We start from the raw sequence: 26,991 nt of genomic DNA on the forward strand, positions 1-26,991 counted from the left end.
AGCTGGTGTTCACAGAAAACCCCCCAACCGTTGAAATAGACAAAACTGTCAGTAAACTTGTTGAACACTGTTTCAAAGTATCTAATAAGAAAATTGCAGAAATTTCTTCTCTTGAACAGCCTAAAATATGCTGAATATTGAAGAAAAAAAACCCAAAAAACAACCGCCACCCCCAACCCCTTATTTTATTCGAAGATTGTTACGATAGTTGATGTTTGTGGGTGGTATGAGTTTGGCCTGTGTGTCACTGTGTGTCATCGCCGGTGCAGCCTGGTTTCCTGAGTTGTCGAGGCCACAGGACAGGAAGGCCCTGGGATGCCGCAGGCGGGCGCTGCGGGGAGCCCCGGCAGCGCGGCTGGGGTGAGAGCCAAACACATTTTCTTCAGTGTCTTCTTAAAATGTGCAAACAGGGTTGGAGAAGAGAAAGCAGCGGGGAGTAAGACACACAGATGTGAGAACATTTATTCAGTGTTCAAGTTCATAATTATCTCCCCTTTTTTGTTTTGTTTTGTTTTAAATTGTTTCCTCTCCCTTCAAATATTCTTTAAGGGCAGTACTGAGGGAGCTTCTTTACTATTGGCAACTTTTTTGTCCTGGAGGAAGAAATAGCTCCTGCTAGGTTTAGCTGTTTGGTTATAACTAACTACAATAAATAACAATTAATTTATTCATTATGAAATTCAATTAAAAAAAAACCAAACAACCCCAAAACCCTGTGTTTTCACAAAATTGGCTTTGTGTTTCTTAATGATACTGTAAAATGAGGTCAGTAAGACGAAATAAAAAAAAAAAACAACTCTTGAAGAAAACATGGCTTTCATATTATACATAATTAAAAAGAACTAATAATTAATAAATAAAATTCATTTATCCTTGAAATAATTATGAAGCACTTCTAAAAATTTTAAAGGCAAATCTATTTAGGCCTACAGTTAACATGCAGTCATCCAACAAATAACACAAAATTGTACTCTAGTAGTCCACTGTTGCATCAACATTCAAAAAGGTCTAGACAGCAGCACGACTCCTATATGGCAAACACCTCGTAACGCATCTCAAGGGCGTGTCTGAGCTCTGGAGGACACCCCTTGGGCAGGCAGACAGACAGACGGACTCCTGACGTCCATTTCCGCTTTCAGAGCATGACAGAAATGGCGTGGATTTGCTTTTTTCTTTGTTTTTGGTGATGATAAAACTGACCTTGCAGTGGCATAAAATGAAGGGCCTGCCTTGGCACGAGAAAGTGACCCTTGAGCGAAGGTGCAGAGGCGGTGTCGGCTCCCACCACCGGAGAGCTGGGGAGGGAGACCCTGACGCCCACCCACGCTGGTGGCCCCGGCAGCACGAGGGCCAGGCTGCCGCTGCTCCCACGAGCGTCGGATGTCGCTGGCTCTTCAGGCTGCTGGGACGGCAGGAGTGCCCTCCTCACCCCGATGGAAAATCTGCAAAACCTTCTAACTTCTTAAAGGTGATATGTGGTTTTTGTTGGGTTTTTTTTTTGTTGTTTGTTTTTGTTTTCAAAAACGTTTTAAAAAAGTAGGAAATTTTATCTTCTCAAATTCTTGCTAAGTTACACTTAATACTCCAACTAACACAAGTTACATGACAAAGAACTGCAAATTATCAAAACGTACTGTACAGAAAATTACAAAGTTGTTGCAAAATACATTGCGCTGCCATGACTGAGATAAAAAGTGCTTTATTTGTCAGAAAAGTGTTCTTCTGAAATAGAAGTGCCATAGCCTGCAATAAAATTCTGGTGTTTCACTCTGGTTGTGCTATCCTCTACTAATTATCTTTCCAACCTTGGTTGCATTTGGTGCCTTCTGCCTGGACAGTCGAGAAGAAAACAGTGCTGGGGAGTGAGGCCCACGGCGGAGCGTGGCCACCCTATGGGTGGCCAGCGTCGCTCCCTGGTCCCTCGCAGCCCCAAAGAGCAGCTCCCTGGGGTTTTATACACCACGTTATTTGTGCAAGGCTGGTTTCCTTCAGCAAGGTTTCGCTCCTCCCTGCCCGCGGTTCCCACACGACCGTCGGGATTTCATTACCCAGACTCTGCAGCGACCTCCTCCTGAAGAGTCCCGGGTTCAGCGATGCCTGTGCTGCCTCATGAGGGGCACGATGCAAGAAGGGGGCCCGGCCAGCTTGAGAAACGTGTGTCTCAACAGTTCCTGTGCTGTGGCTCTCTGTAAGGGCTCCCGCACCAGCATCGAGTCCAAGAAGCCCCGGAGGACCGAGGAGACCTAGAACATGACACTGGTATTAGGGGCAGACAAAGACACTCGTTTAAAGACAAAAGGGACACACTGAGCTTTCCAGTGGCAACAGCTGTACCGAGCTGAAGGGCTCTGAGTACTGCACTGAGTGGAAGTGTGGGGCTCTGGTTTTATTAAGCATTTGTATGTGCAAGATCCACATCACCCATGGAAAAAAATCTGACCTTGTGCGTGTCCTTCACTCGAGGCGGTAAATTATCCCGGATTCGGCGCATGGCCTGCAGCGGCGGCTCATTGAAGTAGGGAGGTTCTCCATCAATCATCTCTATTACCATGATGCCCAGGGACCAGATATCCACCTGTAACACACAGTCCAGTGGCACAGAGGGGGCAAACAGGCTCAGCACTTGGGGTCAGGCTGCTGTACCTGTGGCCAAGCTAAACCAAATTCTGGTGAGCCAGCACCAGAAATCTTTATTAACCAGACAACGATTTAGTCTTCTAAGCAGTAAAGTGCATTGGAGAAATGAATTAGAAACAGCTTAAAGCCTCGTGTCTGCAGCTGTTTTAGGTGATGTCCACTGCAGTGTTGGTGAGGCATGCTCACCTGAGAGCCTGGCTGCATTTCAGCTGCACTGATTTGCACCCATGAAGTATTTACCCCAGGTTGACCCTGCAGTGCTGCAGGAAAGGGCCAGGGAATCAGTTACTCTAAATCCCCTAAATCTTAAAAAGTACAGAAACTCCATCTGAGATCAGTCAAGGCAAGCAGAAGCACTTAGTACACCCAGGCCCATTTCCCATTACATTACATAATCTCTTTGGAAAATTATTCTGCTCCAGCTTTTTTTTTTTTTTTTTTTTGGTCCTGCTGCAGAGCTGCTCCAGAATCCCAATCCTCTGATGACTGTAATTCCCGTCATTTTCCAGCCCCAGCCCAAATATAGCCAAGGCCAGTTTGTACTGCTTTTGCTCTTTTGCCAGCACTATCCTTCAACTTAAACCCTCTTTCTTTTTCTTCTTTTTTTTTTCTTCCCCCCCCTCCTTTCCCTTCTGCCAGGGAAATGTAATGGAGCCATAAGTTCAGCCACTTTATAATCCCTTCAGTGTTATTAATGGGCTAATAATAGCTGATGTTATTATCCCTGAAATGTCTTCTACAATGCCACGTGTCCTGAGTGAACACTGGAGCTCGCAGGATGCTCTCGACCTCGGGCAGGTGCCTCTCCCTGCCTGCACCAGATCAGTCCCTGCTATATTTATTGGTATATCTCTATCTACCTCTATATATCTGTATCTCTGTGTGTGTGTGTATATATATATATATAGGTGTGTGTGTATCTGTGGGTAAATATATCAGTATCTCTACAAATCTATATTTGTCTTGCAGGTTTGCTCTCTGCAGCTGTTCCTATAGGCACTAGGAAGCAGGAGCTGACTCGCCTCCTCACATAGAGGAGAAAAAGGCAGCCGTGACTGTGGCTGGGGAGGCGAGGCACTGAGCCCAGGAGAGGGGATTGCCGTGCCCGGGCTGACAGTGCACAAGTGCCGTCACTCAGAGCTTGCTAAGTGACGGGACATGGCACTGCAGAGGTCTCATCTGAAGGGCTCCAGTAAAAAAACCCGCCACCATATATGAATTGTCTTTTTCAGACCGTTTGGTAGTACTTAAAATAGTTAAAATTATCCCGTCTCCCAACTCATGAGAGCAAGGCCTGCAAGGAATAAGCTAGTGTTGAGACAAATGCTACAACAGAGGGTGGCAATCCAATCCACCCAGCCGGCTCCCGTGTTTGGGAGCCTACAGGACAACATCCGTGCCGGCACATGTGCAGAGGAAGGGTCTCAGGCTTTAGCTGGGTGAAAACGGAGTGGATCTCTGCCTGCAGGACTCTGCAAATCCCAATGTGACCTGGCCGTGTGCAATACAAACGTGTGATTTGGCTGCTGGTTTGGCAGATGCAGGTGTAGACCCCTGTAGCTGCAGCTCCAGTTTGCAGGCTTTATGCTGAAGAGCATCAAAGGTTCTTTCATGATGTGAAAACGATGCCAGTTGCACCCTAAGCTAAAATATGTAAAGCCATTACATTGTTTTGTGCGCTAAACGGAGTTGTTATTTAACTGCTTTGTCTTGGAGAACTGCTTTAAACCAAGGCACGGTGTAGCACTCTGGGGCAAACATAATTGCTCTTATTTAGCATAGCTGCATAAATGCATTTGAACTGCACGGCTCTGACAGGGCTCGGTGGGGTCAACCAGGACACTGTGGCAAGAGGGAAAACACCTGCTCCGGGTCTGCTGTGCTCACCTCGGTGCCGTAGGGCAGGCGGGATATCACCTCTGGTGCCATCCAGTACGGCGTCCCAACCAGCGACTTCCTCCTGGGGACCTCCTTTGACACTTGGGCGCAGAACCCGAAGTCGGACAATTTTATCTGAAAAGTAAAGAAAAAAAATACCCCTCCTGAATAACAATGCCAAGCCCTCTGAGACACACTGTGCCTCTGAGACACCCATCTCTCGCTGCAGCTGGGGGCACAGGGACAGAGCTACGGCTCTTCCCCAGGGCAGGAAGGCGGCGCGGGTTTGGATTTGTGGCTGGAGACAGCAATAGAGCCTGGGCAATGCGCAGCTCGTTCAAATGAGCACAAAGGAAAGAAGTAGGAGAGGGGCATGGTGCTCGTTACTAAGATTGTCTGTGGTAGCTCATCACCTCTCCACCAGCAGAAGATGCGGACGTGATAAATGCCTTCTATTTAAAAATATAGAAGGAAAGCAAAAAATTCTGAAGTAGCTCTATGTAATGAATTTATTATTGCATGTATATATAAGCCCCATGTTGTAGTCTATGTACACCACTATTCAAAAATACACAAATCTCAAGTGATATAAACCACTCCTGTTAATTGTGTAAACTATATGATCTGTGAATTTGCCAGAAAACAAATAAAACAAGAGGCATCCACCCCCTTTTCTTTTAGCACAGGGAGTGTGATCTAACATTCACAGAAAGCAATACCCCTGCCGCTGATTTTTGAAGCCCAGGTCCTCACACTGTGGGCTATGACTAAAGAAGCTGTCATCTTTATGTAGGAGGGAAGCTCATCTGGGTGAGACTCTTTCAAAATGGGTGTAAGAGATAAGGGACCTACTCCCTTTGCTTGAGAACTCAGGAATTAAGACGGGACTGTCCTTGAGTAGCTGTGGCAGTGACCTGAAATAGAAATAATGGGATAGACAAGCACTCCGGAGAGCAGCTCTTGCTACATCATGTGCCTGCTCATACTTTTATGCCAGGTTGTTTGGTCTTTTTTTTTTTTCCACAACAAAAATTATGGAAAATTATCGCCTCCCCCTCCCTGTTGCTGTACAACACCAAGGTGAAAACTCCTCCAGCCCCCGACCAAAACAACCTGGTCTGAGTGTTGGCGGCATCACCCCTGCCCAAAACAGTTTGTTCCTCAAGGCTCGTATTTTTCTTTTTTTTTCTCCCAAGTATTTATTTGGAGACCTAGAAGCTCTCATAAGGTGTTTCCTGGATATTAGCCTAACGCCCACGACCCTGATGTACACCACATAGCAATGGGGACCCATGTCCAGTGTCCACAAGCCGTGGATCTGACCACGGACTGGGCACCTGGGGACATGAAATGAGCCCAAACAGCCCCGGGACGTTGCATAAATCCCTGCACTGTGTAGACCAGCATTTTATTATCAGCACTGATTTCGTTTCTTTTGGATTCAGTACAGACATTACTTTTTTTTTTTTTAAAGCTAAGGGTATTATTTTTAACAGAATTACAAAATGATGGTTGGTATTTCTAAAACAAAGCCAGTAATAGCCAAGGTCTCTGTGCTAAATGTACTTTTCAGTTTACAGGATGAAAAAAAATGCGTATTTTGGAAGCAGAGCCCAATCTTCCTTTGGAAGAGCATGAGAGGTTTTGCATACCTATTGCTCATTCGAGTATATAAAAGAAGACGTTTTTCTAAAAAAAGATAATTGCACAACACAGCCATGAAGAAATCTGCAATGCAGATAATAAGTACTGGAGTAATGAGTATAATGAGGCACTGTATGCAGATCCCGAGAGCAGATCAGATGCTATTTCAGCAACATGGATTGAAATCGCAACTGAAAAACTCCTACACACACGTGAAATTTTCTTCCCTTGACAGGATTAACAGGAGCAGCCTGTGACAGCTGCAGGAAGAAAATTCCTCTCCCTTGGTGGAGTAGAAATCAAATTATAAAGGCGAGCTTTTATTAGGGAATCAGAGCAGGCCTGCAAGACAGATGTTTTACCTTCTGAAGGAGAAGATGTAGGTTTGGTTCCAGATCGACCGGGTGCTCTTGGGCTCAGGCCAATCCACTACGTCTCGCTTTAGACACACGGATAATACCAGCAGAGCCCTCAGAGCCTTGCTGGTGGCACTCACTGGCCATGAGGGCTGTAGTTTCTACTCGAATTATCCCAATGGGGCTACAAGGTGAGATGCAAAGTAGTGCCTAGTGCCCTCCAGTAAAACCTTTGGGTGCCCCAGATTTTAGGTGCCTCAAGTTTTTGGGCTGTGTATGCCCAGAAATACTGCTGCCCAAAGCCACCTTTCTCCTTGTAAGGAGATAATAATTTCAATGCAACCAAACTCTGCTGCAGTAGTATTTTTTTTTTTTGCATGCCAGCTTTACTTTGCTTATGGAGCAGGTCATGTGCATCATTTGTCTCCCTCTCTCCCAAGCAAATGCAAGTGTAGTTATCAAGCATCTTGTAAGTACACCTACGGTAAAAATTACTCTCACCATCAGGGGAGTGTTTCAGCAGTAATGCAAACTACTTCCTATTTGCATAGATTGATGGTAGCCTCCTAGCTAGCTTGGGAAAGCAGAACAAATATATATCAGCTTGTTAACTAAAGGATAACTACACGTAGTAAAAAGAAAGCCTTTCCGAAGCATCCGAGTAGGAGGGGCTCAGAGTCAAAGGAGGTCTCCTATCACCTAACCATCAACCCCATGGCACAGCTTCTTCTGCCGCTGCCTTGTGACAGCTCCGATCCCTCCCGGGAATTCTGCAGATGTCAATCACCAGCCAGGCCAGGCCTGTGTTTTCCTGATTCAGCTCTCTAACAAGTTACTCACAGGTTGTACCCCTTGGTTTCATGCACCTGGTGTTTTTTTTGTTGTTTTTTTTTTAAGCCAGTATCACTTTGAACGTGCACAGCTACTTTCACGCCAGCCCCAAGAGACGGCCGGGGAAATGCTGGGCTCTCACCCTCCCATCGCTCGTGAGAAGGATGGAGTCGCTTTTGATGTCGCGGTGGATGACGCCTTGGTTGTGCAGGTAGGACAGGGCTCTCAGGACAGACAGGCAGACGGTCGCTATCTGCTCCTCGTTCATCCTGAAACAGCAAGGTGGGAAAACGAGCTGAGAGTTAACGGAGACAGCAGGAAAGGGGAGCTGGAGCAAGGATGCACAAGTCCCCTTTCCCGCCAGTAAACAGCCCGCCAGAAGATCAGTTGCACCATGGCTCTGTAGGGTGATTCTCTGCTCCTGTTTCTGTCCAAAAACGGAAGATGAGGGGTGAGGATCAGGCTCTGTAAGGAGATCTGGGTATGTGTCCCTGCAGCACTGAAAATGCAGTGTTCTGTGTGCTGTAGCCTGCTACAGTGAGCCTGCTTCCCTCTGGGAAATAACGGAAATGCCTTATTTACAGTAAACTCGCTGCTTGCCAAGGAGGGTAAATCACTGCTGGGATGCAAACAGGCACGGAATAAATATGCAAAAAACCCACTCTTAATTGTGCAGACAAACCATCAGGCCCTGGGTGTAGCTCTTCAAGAGCACTTCTTTGCTTTTATGCCTTCGATAAAAATATTTGGGAGTATTTCTGGTAGAAAAATAAACAAGAGTCCTCATTTCTGTGCTCACGTGCAAAACCCCGTTTTGGAAGAAGCCGTCGCTCAGCGTGATGGTGACAGCCGGGATGGGTTGCGTGCCCCAGTGTCACTGCCCCATCGCCGGGCGTCCCCACCATTTCTACTGCGTGAGCAGAAAAACACCTGAGCGGATTTCTGATTTAACTTGGTGGGCAATTTGCAGTATTTCAGCAAAATTTTTGAGGGAAGGTCATGCAATGTTAAAAAAAAAACACAAAAATCCGTAAGATTAAGGAAAGACTATTTTGAGTAAAAAAACAGATGGCAGCTCCTAAGAAGTGGTGTCCTGGGAACATCTGTTTGCTGTCAAACTCTTGATAGAAATATCCAAGACAGAGCTTTTAATGTTTTGGGGAGCACTAGTTAACAAACGACCTGAAATACGGCGATTTATTTCAGCACATCATCTAAGGCAACACTAAAAAATAAAATACCTGTGTTAGAACGCTGATTTTTATAGAATCTACAAGCATTGTTAAACTATAAGAGAAGACAAAATTCTCTAGTTTACTACTCCTCACTTTTCTTCTGGCTCACCTAAATATTCGTCCAGTGGTTTGGTGTGGAAATTTTTATTTTTTTATTCAACAGTAGGAAACTAAATAAAGAATTCCTCTTCCCTATCTCATTTTATCCTGGTTATCAGGAAAAGATGAGTGAAGAGCAGATGTAAAGAGGGCTGTAAAATCTAATGTCTCCACTCAAAAGAGGAAGAGCAGTTCCTTATGCTACAGCTTTTGAGCTGGCAAATAGCTGTCTTTAAAGCTACAATATTAACTGAAATATGGGAACAGGCTCTACCGCAAGCATGAATATTTTGATATAAAAATACTTTTCCCATTTCATTTTAGGCTTTGTTTGCAGTTAACGTTTCTAACAGTGTGGTTGCATGGGTTATGAGTATGGAGAGAAACCATCCTGAGAACTGATGTAGTTGTGACAGCAAAAACAACCACAGAGATCACCAAACCGGGAGAAGAAGATACATTTTTTTGTCATTTAAGGAAGTAATAGATAAAAGTTGCATCGCTGCTAAATTACTTCCTAAAGTGCCAGTGAATCCCCATCTACCAGCAGGCCTGTTCAGACACTTCTTCCCCTTCCGTTTAAAAAATGCTGGTAATGACAGGAATTCATCTGCAGTGGCTTATTTATGCTGGTGAAGTGACACGTACACATGTGTACAAATATACACATATACATACACACAGACACATATATAACTATGTATAGATTTTTCCATGTATGTATACTATATTTTTTATGTTTGTGTATTTTGTATAGATATACACAGTTATATATATAAAAACACACATATAGAGCCAGGAGGCACCCAGCTTCCCCCAGCAGCAGGTGAGGCCCCCACCAAGGAGAGCTCCAGCGTCTACCTCCCGCCCGGCTCACGCCGTGGGCTTTCTGCTGCTGGTCCCCAGCGCAACCCAACCCACCTCGTGTGAGTCACTATATCTGTCAAAGCGCCGCCCTCCAGAAACTCCATCACAACCCACAGCTCGTCGCCAACGAGGTAACTGTTGTACATGTCAACCACGTTTTCATGATGGTAATCTCTCATGATTACAACCTGCGAGGAAGAAAAAGATGGTATGTGAATGGCTACAAGCATTATCTGACACTTGTGTTGACCTTCTCTTTCATTGTACTTTTCTCTTCATGCTTAGTACAGGTTCTGCTATGAATCACATCCTCTTTCATCCTTATGCCAATGCATAAACAAAATCAATATATCAGTCATTGTAAATGCATTGGGAAGAACCCTTAGTTGTTGAAGTATAAGTGGTAGATAATTGGGGTTTTCTCAGACAGCAGGAACAGGACTGTTTATTTCATTGCTTTCACCACAACAGAGATTCTTTTTTTTGGACCTGATCAATCGCTCAAATTCATCTTCATCATCTGTCAAAGGGCACTTTGTATGGAATTTTAACAGAAAGCTGGTAATAGAGGGGATATTTCTAAAATGCCTGAAATCCCACATCTAAAAGGGACTGAACAGAACTGGGACCGCAGTAACAACAGCCCAGCCAGGGCAGCGGCCACGGCCGCATGGTACTGAGGCACGTCAGAAAGACAATCAGGAGGGAGAACAACAGCCAGGGAAGGCTTCATTATAGATGGAGGAATTTGAGCACCACTGAAAAGAAATTTTCATGTGACATGAGTGACTGGAGCGTGTCAGGGAAGCAGCTTGGTCCTGCACAGCATGTAGGACCTGCCTCAAGATGTTACCGCTCAAGAGATGCTCAGTTAGAGCTACCGGAACACAATTCAGTGCAAGTCTTCCAGCAGAGGCAAAATGAAGCCAAAATGAAGCCAAAATACCCAGTACAGGCATGGACTGTGCAAAGGAGAGCTGTGTACAGTTTGCTAAAAAAATACTTTAATTACAAAGTGTTAAGCTTTTAAAGAAACCAGGCTGTTACGTGCAGAGGCAGGATGATCTTATAGTTAAAATACGGGAAACAAATGATAGAATCAAAAGGTGAGTTCTCGCAAGAGGTTTCCCTGGGGACCTGCAGTGGTTTTAGCATTGATCAGCATATTCACAAGTGATCTTGGAAAGGGAGTGGAGGACACACCCCATTCTTTAGCTTCTTTAAGGGAGTACAAAGTAAAAAAATGGGAAACTTTTTGTTGCAGAAGGAATTCTCAAATTAGGTGAAGAAATGGCAAGTGAAAACAAATGTTCTTTAATTTAAAATAATGTGTATGAGGAAAACAGTCTTCTGTAAGCAGTGGTGGGCTCTGAACTGGCTGCAGCAACTCAGGAAAGGAGACATTGGAATTAACATAGAAGGTTCCACGAAGAAAGGACTGTCACCTATTTGCTTAGTAACCATCGAGAAAGCCAAGAGACGTCTAATGGTCAGGAGAGGAAGGAGGGTGGAAACAGAAAGCCTCTATGTGCCTGTGTATGTAAACACTGCACATGCTCCTTGAACAGTCTGGTTAGTTTGGAGCCTCCACCTTGGAAGAATAAACTACACCAGCCAACGGTTAGAAGAAGGCAGCCGGGCTATGTCTGTGCGCCTGACATGCTGCAGGTACCAGCTGACAGATTTGGGACCTGTTTACTGTGACTTCCCACTGCACTATAGGTTTAAAGCCAGGAGACGTAGCTCACTTGAAACTGGTCTGGTCACACAAGATTTACACAGCACAGGTGTGCGTGGGGCTCACCACCTCTTTCAGAAAGATTTTAATTTGGCTGTTGAGGTTACCATTTGGCTCACTTCTCCTGTTGAACCTCCCGCCTGCAGAACCCATCGCGCCCCCTAAAACCACGCACCTCGTTAAAGAGCAGCTCCCTTCTCTGCTGCTTCCTGAGATCCATCTTCTTCACGGCGACTTGCTTTCCCGTGTGCTTTTCGGTGGCGATGCAGACAATCCCTGTGGAGCCCTCCCCAATCTTGATGAAGTTGTCCAAATACTCCCGAGGGTCGCCAGGGCTGACCACGAGCTGCAGGGCAGCTCTGAACTGTTCGTGGGACACCCTGGAGGGCTGCTGGTCTGAGGAGGATCCCCAGCTGGGCGGAGGATAAGCACTTGACGTGATACTTGGGGAGCTGGGGTAGGAGGCAGTGGAAATATAGGGAGAGCTGGGCTGGAGAGACGGCTGGTGATAGTGAGATGCTTTGTGGTACACCAGAGGGTACTGGTAGCTGCTGCCTGAATAGCTGACTTTGCTCTGACTTTGAGGTAGCTTTACTGGGCCCCTGGGGTAGGTGTCCGACCCAGAGAGCGGCGGGCTAACGACCAGCTGCGCTCGATCATAATCCACCTGCAACACAAAAGCAGATGAGTGAAGGCGGGTGAAGGGACAGCTTCTTGCCAGCAGCCTGCTCTGCTTGTTTTCAGCACCACCGGAGGCCCTCAACAGGTGGTGGCACAACGTGCTCCTGCGTGCACCTGTTCTAAAAAAGCCCTGTACCTGAAAAGAAATTTTTAGACCACTGGGCTCCTGTACTCTCATCAGCACTAAAATGAAGCCAGGGAAGACTGTGAGATCTTCTGTGCACCTCACATCCAATTTTTTGTCCAGCTACCTGTTTGTAGATACAACAATCTTAGTTTAATGAAAGTGTCTGCTCCAAAAATGTGTATTTGCTCTGTGTCTGCAGTGCCCTGCAGGCTCTCTGGGACATTTCCTCCAAGAATTCATCCCTTTCACAACAAGCAGCCCTTCGGCAAATTCCAATTCATGTCCTTCCTTTCAAATGCCAGTTCCTGTCTTTTCTCCAGCAGTTCAGGGATGACCCAACATCTTGCAGAGGTGGAGGTACCCTGAAATCCCCATCATCTCCTGCCTTGCCCTGCTACCAGCTGCTGTTTGAGTGACTGCATACATCAGTATGACGAGAAGCCTAATTCAATTTACCATTTCTTAAATCATTTTCCGTAGTGACACACTACTTAACTGCAGTGTCACGAAACCGCTAACTTTCATCTGAAATCAGAGACAATCGCAGAGGAAAATTATCCCAATGGGAGGCCTTGTTCATTTGCAGGTTCCTCTCTTTCTTTTTATTTTCCAAGCTCTTCTAAGCTTCTTACACTGAAAGCAAATGAGCCCTTCACATGCGCAAACATAACAGTTTGCTTCTATCCAAACTGAAAAGAAAAGCATCTAAGACAAATCCCCCCAGCTGAAACAAAAATGCCTTTTTCCCCCATCTCCACATTTACAACACAACACATGTGACTCCTGATGACGTGCAGAGCATCTCAGGGCAGGGGGGTGGTTTGACACAGGCTTATGATGTAGCACAATTACAAATAATTATGGCAATGAGTTCATTTAATCAATCAATTTCGGTGGCAGTGCACAGGGGCGGACAGAGCAGCAAACTCTACACAGCTCACGGTTGCTACTATTACAGCTGGCTGCCGGCCAGGAGTCCCTGATCCATGTTAGTTAAATGCACATTAATCTGAATTTGGCAGTGTAATCAAGGACCCAACTGAACTGTGAAATTGAATTCTGCGGTGGAACATCATTTGACCATTTTATGCTAAGACTGCAAAAAAAAAAAAAAAAAAAAAGGAAAGAAGGAAAAAATCTGCCGCAGCATCAATTTATCACTGTAGGCTGCTGCACAGTGAGGAGGAGCTTCTAGCCGGAGTCGCCTCAGTGCCGGGAGAAAAAGCCTCCAAGTACAATATTCTATCAGCTCTTTCCTACCTCACGCAGGAGCCAGGCATGCCTGTCTTTTCATTTCCTGCGAGGTTTAGAAGGGAAGAAGGGATTGCCTCTCCAGAGGGGCTGCTCAGAGATTTCCCTTGGAAATGTGAAGCTGGAGTTTGTTTCTGTCCGAGACTCGCATGCTGGCGGCCGCCAGCCATACAGAGCATCCAGTGAGCACGTACCAGCGCTGTGCAGCCACCTCCCAGGTTGTTGGGTTTGTTTAAGCAAAAGAGCCACACGATTACAGCCATAATTTCACTTACTCTGTCAGGCAGGGGTAGCCGTAAACTACAAGAGGGTCAGAGATATGATGAATTCCATGAAGGACACTATATCTGCCAAACTAATTAACAGGGGAAAATGCTCAGATGGTTTGGTGGAGGAGGGGAACTCAATCGAGCCCTGTCCTATATATCTGCCTATGTAGGGACACATAAATTACTGCTTTGGCTGTAAATACAGCATTTTCTTTTGACTATCGAGATGGGGAAAGTCTTGTCTAGAAATTCAAGCTGGATAAATCCACACTAATGAATTATTTGAGGCTTCAACCATGCTTGATATTTCTGAGCATGTCCTAAGCTTAACAGATAGGCAAAAGTAAATTCCACAGAGAAATTTCAAAATGAAAATTCAGGGGTTCTATGTGCTTGCCAAGAATTTTTGAAAGCTTTCTGAGGCAACACAACGTAAACCCATTCACATCTTGAACCCCATGAAATCTCACATAGAATTGGCAGCTATAATGAGTAAATCAGCTGAACCTCTCCTCCGAGGCTGCGTCCTGACGCAGTTCTTCTCATCAGGGCAAAATTGAACGCACTCTATCCCACTACTACTTCTATTTGTGCTACCGAATGCTGTTACCTACTGAAAGGAAAATCTTTAGATGGTGCAAAGGAAAGAAGAAATCAGTCCTCTGCTCATTCCAGATGACGTCAAAGGAGCAGCCGAAGCTCTGACACGACATCCATTACCGTGCCGCGGTGTAAGGCGATAGATAACCTCACATTGCTCCTGCTGCTGCTGCTGCCTGGGTCGCTTCACCAGCTCGCGGCATTACCCGCACCCACACGTGGCCACGCTGGGTCTTTTTGTCGTTAAAAGGTTGATGTTGCACAGTGTTTCAACTCGTTTCAGTTTCCCATTGCAAGTGGAGGAAGCACCTGCCTTGCTGGGAAAGGGCAGGGTCCCCACAAGGCAGGATGCTCGGGCAGTCGAGCGCGGGTCCCTGCACGCTCCGCGGTGGGACTGCGGCAGAGACGGCAGCTGCATCCCTGCGGCCGAGCCAGCATTCTTTCCGGGGAGACGGGCTCCCCTTTCAGTCAACGGGAAAGGGATTTCTGTTTGATGAGGTTTTGGTTTGCTGAAGGGGAAGGCGTGGAAGGAATGCTCTGGAAGTCACACGGAGGTTGCAAGGGGGAAGGTCACTCTCTGGTGCTTTGCCCGTGGAAATCTCCAAGACTCCCTGTTCCAAGCAAGGAGGTGACAGGCAGTGCTTGTGCAAAGGGCATTGTTTGAGTGAGAAAATGGGGAAAAAAGGAGAAGGTTTCTGATAGTAAAGGCTTGGCTCTGCCCTCACCAGGCTGGAAAAGTCTCCCCAGCACAGAGCGCCTGCAAAGCACACGGCAGGAAAGTGCTGAGCAGTGGTCAGATCAGAGAGAGAGACCCCCACTATGTTACAGCACTACAGGGTGGCAAAGGGGAGAGCAGCGCCTTGGAGAAGGGACAGGGGAGGGTCATGGAGAGCTGCTACCAAAAAGCGAGAGCAAAAGGAACTTTGAAATAATAGGATCTGGTGCAAAGAGTGATGAAAACGAGAGTAAAAAGAAAACATGTGGTACAGTGTTCAAAAATAAGCAGATTTGGCCAGACAAGGTTGATATCGTGTGACAATACTGAGGAGACTCTACTGAGCAAAGTGGGACGTACTCTCGGTGTCTGAAGGGTCACACAGCAGACGCTGCCACCCCACGCAAGTGACACTGGAGTGAGTCTGCATGGAGAGAAGAGCTGGTGGATAACACAGGAGGGGACGGAAGGGAACCAAAGCCTCTGTGGTCCCACGGCACAGAAGGGGCCAAGCCGAGCGCAGTGGAAGTTTCCTGATGTAATGCCTCTGAAATCACTGATGAGAAAACGGCAGACATTCGACTTATCTGACATCTATCACCTGCACCTAATACTGAAGTAAGCCTGCTCTCTGCATTTACAAGCCAAAATGAACATCTTTGTTAAATGCATCTTGAAGCCATACATTTGTGCCTGCAGATTTTTTCACTGCTTACTTTTTCTCCCCTTTTAATTACACTTTAAAGCCAATCTCACTTGTAAAATATCTGATCTGAGACCTGATTCTCATGTAGTAAGCCCATCTGATGAACCATTATCTTACTAATGCCTCCTTGAAAAGATGATTCTTTAGCAATCATCCAAGACAAGGGACCACTGTTCAATTGCAGGAGCTCTGGACGGGTTTAGGAATTGAAACTGCTGCATTTAACAGTGAATCATCAAGTTTCAATACACCAAGGTTGTAGGAGTGTTTTTGATGCTCTGAGGAGAGGAACAGCTCACAATGAATCTTGCACAGAGGCATCTTTTTTTCTTCTTTTTTTTTTAATAGAAGTTGTTACTGCATTTTAATGGGATATTTTTCAAACTGTCTAGAGTGCTTTGAGTCTCGTAAAATACACCTCTGCCTTCTGCCCTACTCAATGCTGTAAAATTAGCAGCAGCGGGCACAAGAGAGTCTATCAACTATTGGATTTGTCCTTCTCCTTTCTGAACTCTGACAAAATGACTGCTTTAAAAGAAGGAAATGGCAGATACCCCCTTCCAGCCGTTCCTCACAGCTTCCAGAACCTCTATTTAATGCCACACTGGCGCACAGGAACTACCCACAGGCATCCCTCCCACCACACCCTGAGCTCAGGAAAGGCATCCAAAGAGACCTGGTAACTTTTCTACCCCTCTGTGACCTAACCTCAACCTTTAAAAGCTGTCTCTGTGCTTTAATGCAATGCGAAATACAAATGCATCACTCTCCCTTTACCGTGGGGCACCCCAGGATCAGCAAATACACCAGAACTTGAGCAAGCAACACCCAGGTATGCCTCTGGCCCAGATCTGCAGAGATTTGGGACTTCTTCTGGGTCTGCAGCTGGACAGGACCACATCCACAGCACACTGAGCCGCTCACACCGTTCAGATCCTCCTTAAGCGGTGGAGCGGATCTCACCACGCAACGAGTTACCGGCCTCAGGACATTTGGTAAGTCACAGCAACCCAAGACCGTTCTGACCCTGGAAAAATGAGCTACCAGCTCGGCGTTCGTTGCTAGGGGAACTCAATGTTCAGTGCAATCTACACTGAAGAAAAAACATCTTTTGCAGAATATTAGAAGTTTAAGCAGGTCATCACCATAGTTATGGGACTAGATATGTAAGAAAAGCATGAATCTCTTAACTGAACAGGTAGTTACAGCAAACTGCTGCAAGTAGGGTAGGACAGCTTGTATGGGTAATACTCCTCATGTGACTGAGGAACGGCAGAGCAGGCCACAAATCTGTGCAGAGGAGCTGCTTGTAGATATCACTGAAATGGTTTTTTGCACTTTAGGTGGATTTTTTTAACTGCATCTACATTGTCTTGAGTGAGATAAGATGCTTTGATTTAATTTCACCATTTAAAAACAAAGTGGAGAGGGGCAAGCCCCTACTCTCATTAGCAGCAAAGGGCTAATAAAACTTGTAACGCAAATATAGCACGAATACAATACAGAATCATAGAAACATTAAATCACTGAAGTTGCAGCCTTGCACAGTAACAATTCAAATATGAACATATCTGATATACAGATCAGATCAGCTTCTCACTCCTGCTGAGATCTGCACGGGTGCTACAAAAACTGCTGGAGAACTTGGGGTTATTGGGAATCCTAAGTAAACCCCTGCAAGCCGGGCAACTCCAAATCCGCTTTTTCACAAATATCTTAAACCCACCAGTCCTCGACATCCATTTTCAGACACTCAAGTAACGTGGGAGGGTTTTCACACCCACCAAGCAGCAGCCACCCAGCTTCTGGGGATGCTGCTGGCCACACTCAGCAGTGACTTCTGAGCATCGCTCCTTGCCCTGAATTTTTTGCACGCGCTTAATTTTTTACACTCTCCTTCTGGAGAGGTTGATCCCTGCCCCGGCAGCAACGCCACCAAGGAGGTCACGTTACCTTGGGGATGCCTGCTGCAGTTTCGGACAAGCGGGGGTAGGTGTAGGAGCTGTAAGAATGTCCCTGCTGGTGTGCTTTAAAAGCGCTCGCTCCGTAGGGCATGGCCGGTTCCTGCAGACCGGAGCCTGACCTGGACCTCTGCCTCATCGCAGGCTGAGGGCTCGCTGGGTCCACGTAGGATGACTTTGGCCGCTTGTCGTAGTCGTCCTTGCCCAGGCCATGTCCCCAGTCGCTGTCACTGTACTCCAGCCTCTCCTTGGGGCACTCGCTCTGCACCGACGCTCGGGATGGGGCGTAGGGGAAGGGATCTCTATAGTCCAAGGAAGATCCACTGGGGATCCGCTGATACTCCAGCTTTAGGCCGCCGTATTCCAGCGGTTTGGGCTTTGCCTCCAGGTGTGCGTGGTAATCTGGGAGGAACCTGGAGAGGTCTGACTGCAGGGGCACCACTTCTGAATAATAGATGTCCCGGGAAGTCACCTTCATCATGTGCCCGTTCTGCTTGGCAGCATAGCTCCCTTTGTAGTACCTGTCTAACTCTTCCCCATACAGAGTCTTGTCTCGATATTTTTCCACGACATAGTCTGTCGTAGTGTCTGACTCACTGGAGTACTGCGAGTACGTGATGTAACCATTTTCCTCCTGGTGCCTGGGCACATGGTTCGCGTTTCCTTGGTGGTGGGTGGGAGGACTTTCCTTCCGCAGGGAATTGGATCGTGTCACCGAGATATTGTCAAACTCTTCCAGCAGGCCATTGATTGAAGTATCTTTTCGAGGTTTATTCCCTCTAACAATAGTCTGGGAATAAAAAATTGCTTTGATTAAATACTGATTTTTCTTTAATATCTGACAGAAAAAACACCAAAAAGGAAAAGAAGTTTATGTTCACCCAGAAATACACATAGCCACTACTTTTTTTTTTTTTTGGTTATTATTCAGTTGTCTACATCAGGTCACACTGGTGGTCTGAATGTGATTTACAGCTAAACAAAAATCACTCAGTGGTCACTCCTACATGTTATTTTAACAAACTACTGGAACCAAAAGCAGCATGTAGTTTAGCAGGCACCAAGTTTGCTTTCCCCCCCCCCCACGAAACAGCATGCTCCTGGGTAGCAGAATTACCACTGGGGATTGCCTCTTAGTTAACTTAGCCTAACAGACACTTGGGGAAGAGGGGAAAATACTTCACTACATCTCCTTCTTACAAGACACAGCACCCACCAAACCACTGGGTGCAACCAGGGCTTTCTGGGCCATCCACATCCCGGATGCCACGTGGTGTTGGCAGCGGTGGCCCTGTTTGTGTCCTGATATTGCAAAGTCCTCTACAGATCCCTCAGCCATAGGAGCACCACAGACATGAACGTGCTCCCACCGATGGCCCACAAGCCCCCGCCCATCCCTACTCCTTTCTGCACAAACACTGGTGCTCCTGAGCAGTGCTTGGCTATAGCTCTCCTTCGGGAAAGACTCACTATTTTTAGCCAGTACTATCCAAAGACTGCAACACGTGGCTGCATCCGTTTTGCAGCAGGTGATCCCATTGAGCCCTGCTTCACATTTATAAACACGTCCCAAGAATAAACGTACAGGCCAGGGTCATAAATCAGCGTGGCTCTACAGAAAACACATTTGCTTTGCCAATTCGCTTCAGCTAAATATCTATGGCCGTATCTTCTTTAACTTGCCGGGTTTTTAAACAGAGTCATTGTTGTCACCCCGGGCTGACGTCCCTCTGTGAGCTGTAGCCTGAGTGTGTTGCACGCCGATCGCGACATACTGGACGTCGATTGTGACATAACAGATGCCGACCGTGGTGTATCGGACACCAGCCATGAGATAGGGCTGTGGTGGCGTCCTGACTGTGGTGGTGTCCACCCTGGCTGCTGGCCCTTCATCCCTTGCAATGCCAACAGAGGAAGCTCCACTCCGGGCATGGTGAGGCTGCTCAACCCCTGCTTGGAAGCATGCAGCAGTTCAAATTTTGTCAAAATACGCATTTCGTCAGTAATAAAATCACTTTTTCACAAAATGTATTTCTCTGTTATTCAGCAAAAGGCAGCTGAGGAAAGTCAGGCTACAAGCAAAGCAGTCCTGACCTCATGCTGATCCCTGCTCTGATTTATGTCTGTAATTACTTGCCTAGTTTGCTATTTCGAAGCTAGTGATACTGAAACAATAGAACAGCAAAAATAAGGGACAGCAAATAGATCACTCCGTTCGCTTCCAAAGCCATTCAGCAAGATGAGAGGAATTGGTTTCATTCGGCTACAGCCTCTCTGGCAGGATGACTGCGCGATCATTCACATTTAATTATCACATAATAAAGCAGCAACATTCAACAATGAAATGCTTATAATTGAAAACAAGATTGAAATACTCAGCTGTCACTCCGCTCCCCTGTGCAAATGCATACCACGGAGAGAAATGCCAATTTAATATCCTCCACAGGACTGGCCTTCACAAAGGAGAGCTCTCCCGGAGTGACCTGTGTTGTGCCTGCACTGAGGACCTCAGCACCCAAGAGCAGAGCAGCCGCTTCCGTCATCGGCAAGAGGAGTTTTCCCTCAGCTCCTCCAAGCAGATGCTCCCTGGAAGCAGGATTTTTAGATGCCTTCAGAAGGAAGATTTAGAAGAATGCAATTGAGGGTTTCTGTGTTAGGGAATTCATCACTGACAAACCCCTGCAGTTGAGGAATTTTCCACAGAGAGGTGCACGCTTGAGAGACACCTTTTTGGTTAAGAGGATTTAAAAGGAAGTACTGCTAATAAAATGGTCTTGTAGGAAACTCTGATTTTCCAAAAAAAGCATTTGCCACCAAAGCCCCAGTCTGATGAAGCAGTCTCGGTGACACCTCAGTGCTGTCTCATCCCAGCCAATGAAGTTAAGGGGATTAAGAACTAAATCCTTCTTCTTTTTTCTTCTCCCAGCACTTTGAGGATGACCACCGGCAAACACTGACTTGCGAGGCCGATCGCTGTAATCCCTATTTGCTTCAGGCTCCTCTCTACGAGTAAATTAAAAGGGCCAGCGCAAAAGGAAGATAAAACTAACCTATTCCAGAGGCACATTTTCTACAGAGTAGTCAGTGCTTTATTACTATTAGTAACAATTACTAATATCCATTATTATAATTATTCACTATTAACAACAATATTTGATTTGGCTTTGTTTTAAATTTAGCACTTCTCTTTCGTGAAAAGATACACCTCTTGGTGAGATGCCCCTCAGACTGAATCAGACAGCCTATGTGAGCCTGATTTTTTTCCAAGGAAATATGTAGCATTTTTCCTATTAAAATAACAGTCCATAGCGCAGAAAATTTAGAAAGTGTGTCATCCAGACCCTGCAAAATACACTGTATTGTCAAGTATTTTGCTGTCTGAATAGAACTTAAGATGTTAGTACGCAAATCTGAAATACAGTGGGTGTCTCCCTGGTACGCAGAACAATTTGCTAGGTTTGAAACCAAATTAATATCCCAAAGCAAGTGTCATTCTGTAAGAGTAATAAGAGTAATTTCTCTGTAAGGATGCCCACAAAGCATCGAAAACTAAAAAATAAAATCAAGGAAGATGTTAAAAAGAACAAAACACATGTTGTGCCACGTTAACCTGTCTGAAGTCATTTGCTACAGATAAAATATGTGCCAGGGGCTTGCCAGCACCCACAGCTTTTCTGGCAAGCGCAGTATTTGCAGGAAGAAGCCAGAGATCAAAAACTGCCAAATTCCCAAACCCGAGAGCCTCATGTTGGCACCAAGGCCACAAGCACCCAGGTTCAAAGGTGTGACCTTAGTGGAACGACCTAATTGGTGCTGGGGGGGTGCCTCGGTTTGGGAATGTTTGGTTCCTGCGTCACCAGGCTGCGTGTTTTATTGGCGAGCAGAGGGAAAACCTCCCAGGACTGAAATACAACAGCGGGAATCACAAAAGATGGGAAATTCTAGCTCTAACTTAAATAGCAAAACAAAAACCTTGAAAGAAAATGTAGCAGAAAGAGGCTGCCTCACAAGTGATATAAACACGATTATCCTGGTAATGAGCTTCATAGGAACTAGACAAGATTTTGCAGTTTTAAAGGCTTTATAAACTGAAAAAAACAAGTTGTGATTCCATATGAGGGAATTTTCTTTTTATATATGTTCTATATCTACATGATCTTTTTCCTGATTGTTTTTAACCACTTACTGGTCTCCAATTTTTTAAACTTAGGGCGTTTTCAAAATTGTTGCAGGGCAAGTAGACAGTTAAAAGCAAAGTGTTTTTCACAAAGGGGGATAGGTTAAGATTTATGAGGCCTTTTGTTTCTGTCTACGGAGACCATCTCATGGAAATCTGTACAACACCCTGGTGTGCATGAAAACCAGCGATGAAGCCCCACCGCAGGTGCAGCTTTCACTGGGTTCACCATGGAAAGATGGGATTTCGTCCAGTCGATACCCCATGTTTATTAAAGGATGTTTCTCAACGCCTTGTGCAATTCAGGAGGGATCAATGTTACAACAGATGAAGGAATTTTACGCTACTGTTCCCGTCACACATTAAAATCAATGGGGCGCAATCTCTGTGAATCAAAGCGCGTTCCTCTGAAGCTGCGGCTCTCATTTCATTTCCATCGCTCTCCGGACAGGTTTGGCGCTTTCTCCAGAGCCCGGTGACAGCAGACATCCTTCATGGTGTTTCTGCAGCAGTCTGTCCTCCGGTGATAAGCTATAATGGATCTGTCTGTAAGAAATGCTGTCTTGCCTTGTTTCCAAAAGGAGATGAAAAACAGCGTCTGCACTCAAATACTGTATTAACCTTGACAATAATGAAGTGAGTAATTAACTGGTTTGCCCTAATGCGACCTTGCATTTATTGTCTTTAAAACTACTATACTTTATGCACTCGTTAAGAATATATCACCCTTTGTCCTTCCAGAGTTGTGTTTTCAGAAGGCAATGAGGATTTAAAATCTCTGTGATGTGCAGGGTGGGAAAAAAAAAGTCTTTTAAGGAAATGTCACCCTTACAAACAGCCAATATAAACTCTCATTTTTTCTAGCTAGTGTATCCCCTCATTTGCATTATACATAAAGTAAAAGCACAGCCTGTACATAGCTCATGAAAAGGTGCATAAAGCACAGCTGGTCAAAGTAATCTAAGCGTAAGCGATGGGCCATGTCAGTAATTTATCTTCTTGAGCTGCAAGACATTCAAAGTATTTCAAGCAGTGTTCGTGACCGGATCTTACTCCTCGGTGTAAGCAAACGTGAAGAGTGTTGCACCAGGGAGAAAAACGGATCCTTGTCATTACATCAGAGGGAAAACTCTGGCTTTCCCTGGAAGTAACAGTTTTAAAGCTGCAACCAAGTGTGTAAGAGGTGTCAGGGGTCTGCAGCTGATCTGTTCTCACCAGGAGATGAGGCTGTAAGATCTCAAACCAAGCAAAGTCCTCAGAGGTGCTCAAAAACAGCTGGAGATCATCAAAACTCCGGGAGACAAGCATGCACCGAAAACCTGCTTTTTCCAGCAGCCTGGGGCCAACATGAGGTAAGATCCTTTCTCTTCTGAGGCTAAATTTTAAATCTGAGCTTCTATCTTGAGGGCTGACACAAGAACCCGGCTGAAAGGGGAAGATGGGAGATGAAGACCTGCCCACAGTCTCCACAAACTTTACAAGGATAAGCAGATATGCTGCCAGGGAGAAAAAGCGACGGCAGCTGAAAGCAGAAGCGCCCAACCAAGGCTGCACTGCCGTCTGCACGAGATGAGCCTGTGTGTTGGCCTTGGCCGTCACATAAAATGCTCACCAGAAACTGCACGAGTCCTGTCTATTTTTCAGACAAAAGGGGTTTGCAGATAGAATCAAGGATTGGGTCTGTGCTGAAGTCGCATCCCTCTCCTCTGTATTTCCTCCCACCTAACGTAGGTGTAAATGTCTCGGGGAACTCATCCATACTTTGTGCTTCCCAGAATTCCCCAGGTTACGGAGTTGGGGTCTTGCACCTTAGGTCTTGGCACAGAAGCCTCGGTGTGGGGTGACCTCTTCACCAGCAGACCCTCTCCTCACCTGCAGCCACCCCAGAGCTCTCTCCCTTTGAGTGCAATCTGCTCCCACCACCGCTCGGGGTCCTCCATCTACGCTATGTCGGTATGGTTGTACTGCAAGGGAGGTAATTGGATGTATTTGCTGCTTTTATGTGTGAGACCCGGAATGTCCTGAAACCCAGCTTCTGGCTGTGGGACCATCCAACTTCATCCAGAGACAGAACTGGAGACGATACACATGCCTTGAGGCAGGTGTCCCCAGATACAGCCAGTCAGGCAGACGGACCCAGCACCAGTGATTCACACTGACCAAACCAACCAATTTCCCCCTGGTAATACAAAATATGCAACTAAGCGGGAAGTTCAGGACGCTTGAGCGTCACAGCGTTACCACAGAAACACATCAGATACATGGCAAGAAACAGGGCTGGGTGGGAAGAGACGTCATTTCCCACTCTGCACCCTCCAGTAGTGTCCTACGGGATCCGCTCCAGTTTTGATCTGCAGCCTGTCTACGAAGTGGCGATTAGAGTTAGTCACAAGGAATATACAACACACAGGAAAGTATGTCAGGACATTTCTTTCTGAAGTCTATAATTTAGAGCTTGGTTTACACCTGGAAGCCTCAGAGTTTGTATAACTCCTCTTAAGAATTCCTTCCCAATGCCATGTGTTCTCATCCTCTCAACAAAAACGTTAATAAAAAATATTAATCGTTTCTCTCCTGGGCAAAAGAGTTCTGCAAATTCCACTGGTGTTGGATGCTTCAGCTGCGCAGGTCTCTGTTCCCTGGACCAAATATGCATTTCACACCACAGGGTGACACCCGGCACAACCAGGAGCACAAGACTGCGTCACCTGTCCCTTGCCATGAGGTGTCCAGGCCCACAAGCCGCGATCTTGTCTCATTGATTCTTCTAATGTCTTTCTGGCAGATTCAGAAATTCCTGTGTCACACAGCTCTTAAGCAGGACCTTTCAGATGCACAGGGGAAATTAAATATAAGTTCAAACCTCCAAAGTAAAACTCAGTCATCTCCACGGTTTTGTTAGCTGGAAGGGCAAAAGGGCCCAGACATGAGCCCAGGGGTGCTGTGGGATGTGCTCATCATCTGAGCCAAATCAACATCACCGGATAAAAAAAAGCAGGTTTTACTCTACCCACCAACTATCACTTGACAAGTTTCTCAACCCCTGGCAGACGCTAACAGCAGCAGAAGGTACAGTTTCTTGTCTGTGTTATCACAAGGGAGGCAACTGATAACCACACCGACACCATACTGCAGGTAACACTGCGCTTTCTGAGTGGGGACGGTCACTGCAAGTAGCTTCCGTTCAGAAATACCTTGCTCAGAGACACTGTTTTGCTTCTCCTGTATGAAATCCTACCTATGATTCTGGTTTCCTTAATTTTGGACTAGAGGTGCTGAGCTTGGGGGAATATAACATTGGGCTACCCAACAGCTGTTACCCCAGGACTGCACCCCTGCCTCTCTAATAAATTCAACAGAGTAAAAAATTAAATCACTGAGCTCACAGTTTCTCCTTCGGAGGAGGGATGGATCCCAGAAACTCCTTCCCACGCATCCACCTGCAAAAAAATAACTCCCGTCTACTCTGAAGTCACGTTTCTGAGCACACATCGGCATCACCAAATTTTTTTTGCTGCCACAAAGTGACTGTAGAGCACAGAGCTGAGCTTGGTAACGTGCAGCCTCCGGGTGCGTACATCCAACAGCATCACATTAATTAACCTGGTACTGGCAACAGCACAGGATAGAAATGAAGATGGGAAAGCGCTGGCAATTATAGGAAGATGTAGATGATAGTGATGATTTACACTGATGATGCAGAAATGAAATTTACTCAGCCTGAAAACATACGTATTTTTTGATGGATCAAAATAAAGGTACAGCTAAAGGTCTGAGAGAAGTGTAATATGCTTAACCACAACATTAGTGCCAGCTGTTTAAAATTCTTCAAAAGTAAAATGATGGCAAACTATTAAAAAAAAAAGAGGCTAACTAAAACAGCACTGTGTAATTTGTCACACTTCACAGCAGTTTTAAGTTAGTTGCCATAACAACAAGAGCAACATTTCATTATAATCACACTCACCGGTAATTCTTTTGACATTTTAATATATAGTAACTCTAACAAAACATTTAGTTTTAAAATTCCACTGAAATATCTATGATCTAGGAACTTTTCCTTCTTTTTTTTTTTTAAATACACAATCATGGTTGTTGTACGTCATTTGAAATGCTATTAGAGAATATTAAATATTAACAATAATTATTCCAGGTCTACTTAAAACACATCAGGTACTTGTGGTTTTACATGCAACATGTATACACAGATCTCTCAGACATGCAACAAATGAGAATAAAATGTGACTTAAAAGGTTTAGTGTGAGTGAGAAAGTTAGGGTACTTATTACCAATGGGCTATAGAAGCACTTCACGGGGAAAGGAATGGAGAAATTCCAAAGCCACAGAATTTCTACTTCATAGCATTTCAGAATTTCCTCTTATCCCAAGACAGAATGAAAAAGCATAATGTCCCACACGATTAAATTCCTCAAAAACATTAACTACGGGAATTTTAACTGTCCTCTTCAGAGTGCTGCGTCTGCCTAAGGCTGATGCAGGACAGTGCACAGAGTGGACCTGCTGAGCCAAGAAGCTCTATCAAACCACACCAAAACATTTTCTGGTCACATTTTATATAAGACCCGTCCATCATTGTCAAACTTCCCTATTTTGTCAAATTAACACTATCTAGCAGGAAAAGAAAAACATCATTTTCTCAGAAAACCTGTGGCCAGCTCTGTTGACAAACACCAGCAGGACCAAGTATCTTACTCTCCCCCTTTCAAAGTCACCTGCCAGTGCCTCTGTGCTAGTGAAATTTTCTTTTTTTCCCTCAAGGAAACTGTAAAGGAAATTCAATACAATTTACTCAGGTACAGCTGTGGTCCAGCGAGCGCTGGTGTGGTTTCTGCACCACCCAGCATCCCAGGGTGGTTAGGGGGGAACCCTGAAGCACTGGCACTCCAGAGATTTTTAGAGGCAGCTACGGAACACAAACTAGGGACATTTGGGCCAGATGACCAAAATCCTTCCCTCCAAGAAACACAACTCTTGTTTTTTTAGTCTCATAACACTGAGAGAGGAGCAGACTGGGAACTCCTGACATGTTGGGACCAACGTTTGCCGCAGGCAGGGCTGTGTTTGACTTGAACAGGTCCAAAGAAAAACGACAGAATTAATGGCGTTAATACAAAGCAGTGAAGCTCCGGTGTCTCTAACTGGTAGCTCAGAAAATCAGGCTTGGGAATTGGTTTGTGCCTGGACTATGGAGAGACACG

General features: G+C 45.6%; 1 protein-coding gene across 1 annotated transcript; it reads right to left on the reverse strand.

Annotated features, from left to right (window-relative positions):
- Positions 1-1,973: 1,973 nt before the first annotated feature.
- PAK7 (p21 protein (Cdc42/Rac)-activated kinase 7) lies at positions 1,974-20,138 on the reverse strand. The gene is made up of 8 exons (XM_009869262.1): positions 20,049-20,138; positions 17,588-18,385; positions 11,461-11,952; positions 9,602-9,735; positions 7,489-7,615; positions 4,525-4,650; positions 2,441-2,575; positions 1,974-2,243 (listed from the first exon to the last, which is right to left on the reverse strand). The coding sequence occupies exons 1-8, from the start codon at positions 20,136-20,138 to the stop codon at positions 2,088-2,090; spliced, it is 2,058 nt and encodes a 685-aa protein (XP_009867564.1). The 3' UTR covers positions 1,974-2,087.
- Between the last annotated feature and the right edge of the window lie 6,853 nt (positions 20,139-26,991).

Source organism: Apaloderma vittatum, unplaced genomic scaffold, assembly GCF_000703405.1.
Source record: "Apaloderma vittatum isolate BGI_N311 unplaced genomic scaffold, ASM70340v1 scaffold20275, whole genome shotgun sequence".
In the NCBI taxonomy this organism is placed as follows: domain Eukaryota; kingdom Metazoa; phylum Chordata; class Aves; order Trogoniformes; family Trogonidae; genus Apaloderma; species Apaloderma vittatum.

Bases quoted from the DNA above. Each gene is read 5' to 3' on its own strand.
- PAK7 (XM_009869262.1), bottom strand. From the start codon at position 20,138: ATGACGGAAGCGGCTGCTCTGCTCTTGGGTGCTGAGGTCCTCAGTGCA. The intron at 11,953-17,587 runs GTAACGTGACCT...TTTGTGTTGCAG, and splicing joins CTGCAGCAGGCATCCCCAAG to GTGGATTATGATCGAGCGCA. The intron at 2,576-4,524 runs GTGAGCACAGCA...TGTGTGTTACAG, and splicing joins GCCTGCCCTACGGCACCGAG to GTGGATATCTGGTCCCTGGG.